Genomic DNA, 10,919 nt, shown 5'->3' with positions numbered 1-10,919 from the left:
AGACTACTGCCGATGAAACAAGGAGTATGCCGATGAAGGAAGACTTGAAGACTACTGCCGATGAAATAGGGAGTATGCCGATGGGAAGGAGGACGGTGAGATTTCCATCGTAATTGAGGCGGACAGGGAAATAGATAGGAGTTGATTTCCTTTTCTATATTAGTCAGAGTATGATTCATGTAAGAGTCACGTGTTTCCTTAGATATGGGATTGGTGTCCTAGTTGTGTTCGGTTGTGTCTCTTTAGATCAGGGTATAAATATGGAGTGAGGGGCAATGTAAGAAAGATATATCAATCAACATCAAAACCAACTTTTACTCCTATTTGCATCTACTTACTTTTCGGCGACTTCGTCAATTTGCATATTTTTCTTTTACGAGTTCTCATTGATTCGGCGAGCTGCATCGCTTCAGTGCGACCTTCGGCGATTCTCGAGTTCCGCGTGAGCACCTCTTGGCCGTGACTTCCGGGCGTATCGCTGTTGTCAGGACCAAAGTGTTCGTATCTTCATCCTTGTCGATTAGCAGGTCAAATCGACTGGCACGCTTCGGATATCGATTCGGGTATTAGCCCTTTGTGTTTGCAGATCCACTTTTGCATCAACACTGTGGTTAACTGTCGAGCTCGCCAAGTCCGCTCATGCTCTACTTTCTGTCCATCGGCCAGCCTGTGCCCTCTTGTGGTGCCATATCGGTTGTGTTTTTGTGCACAGCACAGTGCACATCTTGTTTAGCGATAATTGCAAGAATAATCTTGGGACTTTACATTCTTGCCTCTGTTTTGAAATCTAATTGTGTTTTTACTCTCAGTTATTCGATTTTGTGTTTGCGATTTTGACTCCGCCTTTTCAAAACAAAGGCATACTTTACTTTGTTCCACTTAGAGGAGTTAACGTTATCGCTTCAGCTAAAAAACGAGTTTTTCATGTGAATTTGCCCCAAGTTTTTTCAAGTACCATGTGATTTTAACATTAAACATTTGGACACCATTTTAAAATAATTTTACAGAAAAATTTCAAATCTAAGCGAAATTTAACAAGTTCTATATATGCTTAATTAACCATCGGCGGATGCAAAAAGGGTTAGGTTAAGATCAAGGGTTGATATCGTGTTTTTTTAATTCATTTATTTGGCCTTCTGCCAACAAAGTCTAAAACAAGGGTGAATGGTGGCTTCATATTCAAAAAAGAGGATAGATTCATAAAGTTAAAAAAACTAGGACAAAAACGTAATTTGTCTTCAAAGCAGCTGCAAGAACATCAATCTCCTGATAATTTTACATGAGCATGTTACTTTGGTTGAAGTTCTGCCTAGCTTTGCTCAGTGCAAACAAATGTTACGCTTGGGCATAGTTCACCCGCTTAGTCGCCCTTTAGAACGCAAGATTTTTTTTCTTGTTCTTGTGTTTTTTCTATAAAAAATCTACTAATTCTTATGAAATTCCTATACGATTTCTATGAAATTCTTGTGTTACCTTTGAGCCGCTACTTGCATTCTAGTTACCCTTTACCAATCACCAATTTGCAACTGTGCAAAAAATGCAGTGGAATCTCCAAGATCAAGGCGGAGGCGAGCTGAGCAGCTTGTAGTCGCGTCATGAGAGCACCGTCTTGAGCTTGTAGTTCTTGGCGAACGCGCTGTACACGACGAAGTTGAGCGTGCACATGGCAGCCATGGTCCAGAAGAAATAATCGAGGTGCCCCTGGTTGAGGTTGTCGGAGATCCACCCGGGGCTGTCGGCCGTCGCCGTGAACGCCGCCACGATGGCGTAGATGAACGAGCTCATGTAGCTTCCCAGCGCGATGGTGAGCAGCGAGAGCGACGTGCACGTGCTCTTCATGGTGGCCGGCGCCTCAGCGTAGAAGAACTCCAGCTGCGCGATGTAGCAGAACACCTCGGCGCCGGCCATGAAGAAGTACTGCGGCAGCTGCCACGCGATGGTGATCTCGTCGCCACGTGCCGCGCTGTCGAGGCGCTTCATCTCGACGAGCGCCGAGACCGCCATCGAGAGCGCCATGAGTAGCCGCCCGGCGCCCATGCGCTGCAGCTGCGACGGCTCGCTGTCGCCGCTGGAGGAGAAGCCCCTCAGCACCGGCACGATCACCTTGCCGTAGAGCAGCACCCATGTGAGGAGGAAGACCACCTCGAACGAGCCCATCGACGCCGCCGCCACCGGCACGGACAGGATGGACATGTTCATGGCGCTGCCCTGCTGGATGAAGGTGGTGGTCATCTGCGCGTACGCCGAGGACACGATGACGCTGGTCACCCATATGGGCAGCAGCCGCATCAAGATCTTGAGCTCCTCCACCTGGGTCACGGTGCAGAGCCTCCATGGCGATCCGGCCTCCTCCGACATCTCCTCCATGTCCGACTCGGAGATGATAGCTGCCTTGTCAAGAAACGAGAACTCATCGGTATGCGCGATCTTGGGCTGGGCGTCCACCTTGTCGCTGACCTCGTAGAGCATGCCAGCGTCGGAAGGCACCTTCAGAGTGATCTTCCTGCAGGCGGCGGCGACGACCTGGCTGAGGCTCTTGGGCATGCGGCGCTTGTACATGGGTGTGGCGAGCACGAAGGCGCCGAAGGCGAGCGCGAGGCAGGCAGTGGAGATGCCGAAGCCGAGGCCCCAGCTGACGTTGTCCTGGATCCACACGATGATGAGGGCAGAGACGATCATGCCGAAGTCGACGCAGAGGTAGAACCAGCTGAAGAACGACGCCTTGCTCTCCCGGTCCGCCGGGTTGTCGTCGTCGAACTGCTCCACGCCGAATGGCGCCAGCGACGACTGCACCCCGCCGCGTCCAATCGCCACGAGGTACAGCCCGAAGAAAGCGATGGTCTTGGCGCCGAACACCGACGTGCCGCCGAGCACCGCAGCCGTGGGCACGAACGCCGAGATGGTGACAAACATCATCCCCTGCAGATGGCACGCGGCAGACATGCATAGAATCTGTACGTTAGCATCCTGCCGTGTCTCATGTCATAGAATCTGTTAACATCCTGCCGTATACGTACAAGGAGGTAGACGACGAGAGAGACGATGATGGTGTTGTAGTTGCCCAAGAAGGTGTCTGCGACGATGGCGCCGAAGACGGGTGTCAGGAAGCTGGTGCCGAACCACGTCGTGACGTCGGATGCGCTGGCCAGGTTGCTGCCATGGAGGACGGTCTCCAGGTACACCACCAGGTTCGTCGAGATGCCAGTGAACGCTGTGCTCTCCAGACACTCGAAGCCTGCACGCCGCAGAGGCAATTGATGAGCTCCAGTGATTAGTATACATGCTAGTAAGACATAATGATTCAGTTCTTTATATTCATTCGTTTTTTTTTCTGTCTATCTAAATGATCATAACAAAACTAGCATCTTGTGCCTGAACACATTCTGTTTTCAGGAGAAAGAAAAACTGATGAACATGCTGGGGCTATGCTCACAAAGAACAACCGCCGGTGCCTTGCTGCCGGCACGTTTTTTATCCTTCAACAGTGGCACTTGCAGGCTGTCGTCCTGAGGAATCTTTGGGCCGTGGCTCTGTAGTGAAGAAAACATTTACAAGTTGTCAGCGGCAGGAGAATTTGCGTATTTTTACTCTCTGAATGTTTGAATGGTCGTGAGTAAAAAAGAGCCGGAGTCGGATCGAGCACCCAAGAGCCGTGCCAAAGAGCCCCTAAAATGGCTTCTGAACAATGTCGTTTAATTAATGTATTTATCTAACAAGTATCGACAGTTTTAATAAAGTTTATATTCCTTTTCTCGCATCTTTATTTAAGACTTGGTCTATATATGATGATGGCGTGCAGCGTGCTGCTAGGCGGCCACCAACTCCTTCATGTATCCTCATCCCCCAACTGCCCAGTTCGCTGAGCAACGTTGCATCCGACGTCAGTATCACCGCAGCGTCACGGCGTACATATAACTTGCTGAGCATAATAAAAAGAAAAACAGAAAAGCTAAAGTATATCATATCTCAGAAGTGAGAAACGCTGTGTGTTTTTCCCTGTGTTCGATAATGGAATTCGATCCTAACGCTGATCACTAACCAAGAAAAGCATTGACGCCGAAACGCCCCTGGTCATTCTTTCTAGAAAGAAGTTCGCCGGCGGAAGGTGAATGCAGAGAGCTACGGACCGTTACCTCTGGCAGCAGCGGCGGCGGCGCGCGGTCGCCCCTCTCCATGGCGTCCCCAGCGTCCATCGCCGACCGCACCGGTTGATGTGGATGCGGCTGCGACTGAGACACGAGGCGGTCCTCGAACGGGAATGGGAGCGAGCGAGCGGCGGCAGAGAGACGTGCGCTTCTCCTCGTGTTGGCGCTTTGCTCGGTTCGGGCTCCGGCCGCTGCTGCTGCTGCTGGTGCGCTGGTGCCGAAACTGCTAGGGGCGGCTGCTTTATATCGGAAGCGCGCGCACTCGCGGGCGGAGAGACACGCCATCCTGCCACGTGAGATAGGTTGGTGAGCCGATAAACGTTTTGTTGCCTCGTTGTTGGTGAGCTCGGGCCTCGGGGCCCTGACCCTGAGTGGATTTGTTACGCGTCGCCGTCGCCGTCGCGGGGCGTAAACAGAATAATGTAAAACACGCGCGGGAAGGCTTCAAATCCGCGCGTTTTTTTTTTTTTTTTGAGGCTTTTAGCTGTGTGCTATCAGGAAAGATGGTCTTGATCTACATGTTACTAAAAAAGTTTGAACGCACTCTGGCGCCATGACGCTAAACTTTCTTATCTTCCACGTCAGTGTCAAACCGCAGAAAAAAAGTCTAAAATGCCCTCAGAAATTTATTTTCTCATTTTTCTTTTCTTCCACACTTATTTTATTTTCTCCCTCTCCTCTATCGGATCGGCTGGGCAACTTCTGCACAGATCCACGTGCCTCCGTGCCGCCGTGCGTCCGTGAACTGGTCGGCGCCCATGGGCCACGCCAGCATGGCCACCCCGGCGGCGGCCTCCTCCAGCACCGAGTTCCAGCCCACGGCGCGGTGGCACAGCACCTCCACCTGCGGCGCCCACCCACGGATCACTAGCCCGCGCGATGCCGTGCCCGCCTCGAACCCGTCCGGCACCGTAGTGCCCGTCCTCGCCGCCCACACGAACGCTGCCGAGCTCCGCGCCAGCGCGTCCGGCGACAGCTCCGCAGAGCCCAAACAAACGCAGCAGCTCCGCCAAGCCCACACGAACGCGGCGGCTCCGCCACGGACACCGCCTGCGCCGGTGACAGCGCTTGTTGAGTCCCGAAGCTGGCGTACACCACAGAGCCGTCCGGGAACACGTCCAGCCACGCGGCCACCCGTACCGCCGCCGTCGTGGGCTTCCCACCGCGGTCGCCCCTGACGACGTGGCCATGCCACCGGCGTCCGATAGCGGGCCCACCGTGAACACTTCGTCGCCGGGCTACGCAAAGGGCATGCGACATGGCGAGGTGGAGCGCACGGGAGGAGGAGAAGGTGACGTGTGGCACGCGTGGACCAGCGACGCTAGCAGCACAGCATTGCTGGACTGGATGGCAACGGTGACCGCGAGGCCGCACGCGGCGAGCAGCTCCTGGGCGGCGCTGACGCGGCCGAAGAGCTGACCGGTGAGGGCGTTGGGCACCCAGAACCTCTGCTCCTTCTGCCACGTCCGCAGCGCGATCCACCGCTTGTTAGCCTGCTGCCGACGTTGTGGTGTGCAAGCACCAGGGCACCCGCACGCGCTGTGGTGGCTCTCGGCTGCAGTGGCCCATGGCGGTGACCACGACCCAGGGAACGGAGCGGCACACGCGCAGAGGAGAAGAAGACGGAGCCAGCAGCGGTTTTGGTTGGGGCCGAGGACGGCTACAGGTAGTGGAACACGGCGGCGCTGCGAGCTCTGCTCGTCGGCCATGGTGGTTGCGGCGGCGCTCTGTCGATCTCTATCCGTGAGCTGTAATCGACCAAGGTAGGTAGTCCATCGAAACCCCCTTGCCATCCTCTCCCTCCCCATGGTCTTAGATTAGAAAATGGTGAAGCTCCAGAGAGCTGCCATGGTGGTTGCGGTGGCGCTGCCATGCCCCGTGACTCTGCTCTCTCTCCTCTCCCTGTTGTGTGGCGGGTGGCGGCGTGGCCACGGCGGCTTCACTCGCTCGCTCGTCCGGACTAGCCGGATGTAACGTCCCGCCTCTACAAGGCCAGGCCCGCTTACATCTAGTAGCTTTTCTAGGACATGGACTGCCCTCACAGACCCACACAAGTCTTTTCTACGCACTTTGTCCTCACTCATGCGCACCCGGGAAGGACTTCCCGGTCGGTCACCCATCCTAAAATTGCTCTAGACCAAGCACGCTTAACCTCAGAGTTCTTTAGAGATGGGCTTCCAGAAAAGAAGTTGCAACTTATTTGTATGAGTATCCTATTAATCCTATTAAGCCCTAGGCCGGGATGTTACACCGGAGCACGTGGTGGTGGGGGGCGCGCAGCCGGCGGGGTGCACGGCCGGCGATGGGGTGCACGATGAAGACGCCGCAACCACGATGGGGCTGGGCGAGGTCCGTGGCGAAGTCCGCGCGAGCTCTAGCGGCGTGGTCGCGCGGGCAACGGGGCGCGCAGGGGCACGGCTGGAGCCGAGGAGCCACACACGGCCGGCAGCGAGCTACGCACATCCAACATCAGGCTCGAGGTGGACTTGCCTCGCCACGCGCATCCGTCGCTGCCCTCGAGGTCGGCCACGCGCTGACGCTCGCTGTCGGTGTTTCGAGTAAACACCAACTAGTAAATTTGTATTATTGCGCGTTGGGCCCGGATGGTGTGCTAAAAAAGACACAAGATTTATACTGGATCGGACAGAATGTTCCTACGTCCAGTTCGTGGCCGCTGCTCGTGTTATTTGCACTGAAAGGTTAGTAGTAGGGGGTACAAACGGGCGAGAGAGGGACAGGTCCCAAGTTTCAGATGGAAAGGTCGAATGGGTGCTGATAGCTTGGTTGCTGCTTAGCTGAAAGGTCCTTATGTGGTTTTGGTAATTGAGTGACAACCTAGGTGGACTAATTGTGTTTATGTGAGATACACAGGTGATTAGTCCACAGGTATATATGTGTGAGCAACATATGCCATGAAGGTGAAAATGGCTTGGAGATGTTGCAAAGCTCACACATGTGATGAAGAAGGAGCTCATTGCACATGAGACATGACATTGAATCATGTGATCAAGGTGGAGAAGATCAAGACAAGACTTGGCTTGATGGACCGGTTGTAAGCGTGAAGGGCAAGTCGGAGGCTTTAGAGCGATGGACCGCGTGACGGTGAAGCTTGAGCAAGACTTGGCGCCGATGGACGAAGGCAACGGTGAAAAGCAAGTGATGTCAAGATCGATGAACCAATATGATCACGTGATGATATAAAGTGGATCATATCATTATTGATCATGTTGGTGTATGTGTTGCATCAACATTGGAGGAGATGGAATGGAATGCGCAAGGCAAAGGTATGACCTAGGGCATTTTATTTCACCGGTCATAGGTGTGTAGAGAAGTTTATGATCGGGTTTAGGATAGATGGCCGTACTATCAAGAGGGGCAAACTTGTTTGCATATCGGTCATCTAGTGCCACTCGAGTGATCTAACTTTGCATCGTCGCTAGGATTGAGTGGCGTGGCAAGTTGAGTGGCTAATCCTTTGAAAAATGATTGTGAAAATGCTAACACACATACACAGCGGTGTATACTTGGTGGTGTTGGCACATTTACAAAGGAGATGAAGTTGGAGTTGATGTGGATCAACTCGGCGATGGAACGGAGGTGAGAAGGGTTCATAACTCCACCGGCGGAGTGTCCGTGCGGACAGTCTGACAGTGCCACCGGCGCCCTGTTCCAAAAAGATAGGGTCTCATAGTGTGCACCGGACACTGGTCATGTAGTGAAGGGGTAATGCCCTGTTCCAAAAAGATAGGGTCCAGCGTCCGGTCAGTTGTGGCAGTCAGCGGGCAGGTGTCGGTCATCGACCGGATGCTGACGCTGGAAGTGATCGGACGCTGGCTGTGTGTGTCCGGTCAGGGTGACGTGTGATGCGCAGGTAGAGCAAAGAAGCTAGAAGTGACCGGACGCTGGTGGTGCGTCCGATCATGACCGACCGGACGTGTCCGGTCATGTCTGGTACCTTACTGGAAACGACCGGACGCTGGGGTTGCTGAGTCCGGTCAGTTCAAGCTGCTGCGTCCGGTTGTCAGATGACCGTTGAGATCAGATGAATAGTGTTTGAAGAAGGGGACACGTGGCGTGCATCGCACGATCGGACGCTGAGATCCAGCGTCCGGTCGTCCTGACTTTTGCCCAGTGAAGGGGTAACGGCTCTATTTGTTCGTGGGGTTATAAATAGAAGCCATGGTCGGCCTTGGGCCGGTAGCTGAGCACACTAGAGCCTTGGTGGCTTGTGTAGTAGTGCTTAGGAGCCCTCCATCTCACATATACTTGATAGTGATCATTTGATTGTGTGAGAGAGCAATTCTAGTGCGATTGCATCGTGAGGTTGTATCGAGTGGCACTAGGTAATCGAGTTGCAAGCTGGTGGTGCTTGTTACTCTTGGAGGTTGCCACCTCCTAGATGGCTTGGTGGTGGTCTCCATTAAAGCCCGCAAGAAGCTTGTGCGGTGCTCTGGAGAAGATCTTTGTGAGGGGCATTGTGCTCGCCCTGCGGGAGCCGCGAAGAGTAACTCTAGTTGAGCGTGTCATTGAGCTACCCTCACTTTCGGTATAGGTTCTTGTGGTGCCCGATGTGCGGGCTTGGCGGGTGATGCCAATTAGCCGCCGAACCACCAAGTGAGCGGTCGACACAACGGGGACTAGCGTGTTGGCAAGCACATGAACCTTGGGAGAAAAATCACCGTGTCAACCTTGTTCTTCCTGTTGGTTTGCATCCTCGTTACACAAGCTTGTAATTACTTTCATATACATTGTGCGTGTGTAGTTGCTCTTGTAATTAGTTAGCTTGTGTAGTTTACTAGTTACCTTCTTGCTTGTGTAGCATAGAAGTAGCTCCCTTGCGTGGCTAATTTGGTTTGTGTAACCTTGTTAGTCACTTTGCTTAGTTTGTGTAGCTAAGTATTTGCGCTCTCTAATTTGGCATTGGTTGTCTTGTTATTGAGCATTGCTAGTGAGCATTAGGTGGCTTTGTGCTTTTGCTTACTAGCATATGTAGGAGCTCTCTTATTGCTTAAAGTACTAGTGGCATAGGTTTATGTGACCTTGCTCCTAGAATTGGTTACGTGAGCTCTAGCTAGCCCGACACCTTTGTTGCTTGATTAGTATCTTTGGAAGGTGCTAGAGAACATAGACAGAGGGGTGTAGTCTTGGCTAGACCGATTGTTTTAATTCCGCACTTGTTTCGGTTAGCCGACGCAATTAATTTTAGAAAAGACTATTCACCCCCCCTCTAGTCCACCATCTCGACCCTACAAGTGGTATCAGAGCTAGGTCTCTCATTTGTGGTCTTCACCGACCTAAGAGGATGGCGGCTTATGGGCTAGATGTTGATTGTCCACACATTTTTGATGGCACACACTTTACACGATGGAAAAATTGGATGATATGTAATTTTAAGTTTATTTGCCCTCAAATGTGGTGGATGGTAGATGTAGGCTTTTCTCATGTGTTGGATGAAGATAATCTAACTCACGCACAAGAGAAATACCTAGATCTCGACATCCAAGCTACTAACATTATGTATAGATCTTTACATGATTGTATATTTGGAGAGATCATTGACATGAAGACCGCCCATGAGATTTGGAGTTATCTCAATGAGAAATATGGGACGGTCTCCGATGATGATGATGAGTCCAAGATGGAGGCACATGAGTGTGTTGAGCATAACCACAATTTGGTGATTGTGGAAGATCGCTCCACCTCATGGTCAAGTGATGATGATGATGATCGATCTACCACAAGTTCACTTGACAAGGTTAATGATGATGCCACAAGTGTTGCAAGTAATGATGCTACCCCATGCACACTTGATGGTGATGATGGTTCATGCTCAAACCTTGATGAAGATGCTACTACAAGCTCTCCAACTACATCACCACATTGCTTCATGTCACAAGGTGATACCAAGGTAACAAATGATAATGTGGTTGATCATGTTGATTCATATGATGAGCTTGTTAGTAGACTTGCTAGCATGACCATGTCTTTAGAAAATGAGAAAGCTAAAACATTGAAATTAGAAAATAAAAACTCATTTCTAAAGAACTCTTGTGAAGAACATAAAAAATTACTTGATGCTTTTAAATCTTCACATGATGAGCTAAACTTGAATCATGAGACACTACTTGTATCTCATGATGAATTATTAGAACAACATGCTTCTCTCATTAAAATGTTTACAAAGAAACTTAAAAATAATGAGAGCTCATCACATGGGTCAATTAATCATTCACATATTGTTGCTAACCCTTGTGATGTAGGCAAGAAGCATGTATCCACTTCTTGTGATGATTTATTAGAAATGCCATGCTCTTCACATATAGATGCTTGTTCTACTTCTATACCTTGTGAGACTAACCTTTTGAAGGAGAACAATAAGCTCAATGAACAAGTGAAGAAATTGAGCAACAAGTTAGAGAGGTGCTACAACTCAAAAGTCACCTTTGAGCACATGTTGAAGACTCAAAGAAACTATGGTGACAAGTGTGGCCTTAGCTTCAAGAAGAAGATGACAAAGGGCGAAAGAAAGAGAGAAAGAAAGATGAAGAAGCTACAACAAAGAAAGATTTCTCATACCATGTGCTACCGGTGTCATGAAGCGGGACACCTTGCAAATGGTTGCCCTAACATTGAGAAGCTTAAGAAGATAAAAGAAGAAGAGAGGCTAAAACATGTTAAGTGCTTCAAGTGCCGCACTTGGGGTCATCTTACCTTAATGTGCCCAACCAAGCAATTGGTGAAGTAACAAGTGAAGCCTCAACCAAAGCCACAAGT

The 10,919-nt window shown here is 51.0% G+C and overlaps 1 protein-coding gene across 1 annotated transcript; it reads right to left on the bottom strand.

Moving 5' to 3' along the window:
* Positions 1-1,202: 1,202 nt before the first annotated feature.
* LOC136464212 (protein NRT1/ PTR FAMILY 8.3-like) lies at positions 1,203-4,346 on the bottom strand. The gene is made up of 4 exons (XM_066463171.1): positions 4,134-4,346; positions 3,434-3,530; positions 3,018-3,235; positions 1,203-2,919 (listed from the first exon to the last, which is right to left on the bottom strand). Exons 1-4 carry the CDS (start codon positions 4,191-4,193, stop codon positions 1,594-1,596), a joined length of 1,701 nt encoding a protein of 566 aa, XP_066319268.1. The 5' UTR covers positions 4,194-4,346; the 3' UTR covers positions 1,203-1,593.
* Positions 4,347-10,919: the final 6,573 nt, after the last annotated feature.

Source organism: Miscanthus floridulus, chromosome 7 (genome assembly GCF_019320115.1).
Source record: "Miscanthus floridulus cultivar M001 chromosome 7, ASM1932011v1, whole genome shotgun sequence".
NCBI classification, from domain to species: Eukaryota; Viridiplantae; Streptophyta; class Magnoliopsida; order Poales; family Poaceae; genus Miscanthus; species Miscanthus floridulus.
Note: the sequence above shows the minus strand (reverse complement) of the source record. Positions and strands in the feature narration are given on the sequence as shown.

Excerpts from the sequence above, each read along its gene's own strand:
- LOC136464212 (XM_066463171.1), bottom strand. The coding sequence starts at position 4,193 with ATGGACGCTGGGGACGCCATGGAGAGGGGCGACCGCGCGCCGCCGCCG. Across the intron at positions 3,236-3,433 it reads GGCACCGGCGGTTGTTCTTT|GCTTCGAGTGTCTGGAGAGC; the intron begins GTGAGCATAGCC and ends TGCGGCGTGCAG. Across the intron at positions 2,920-3,017 it reads CTCTCGTCGTCTACCTCCTT|GGGATGATGTTTGTCACCAT; the intron begins GTACGTATACGG and ends TGCCATCTGCAG.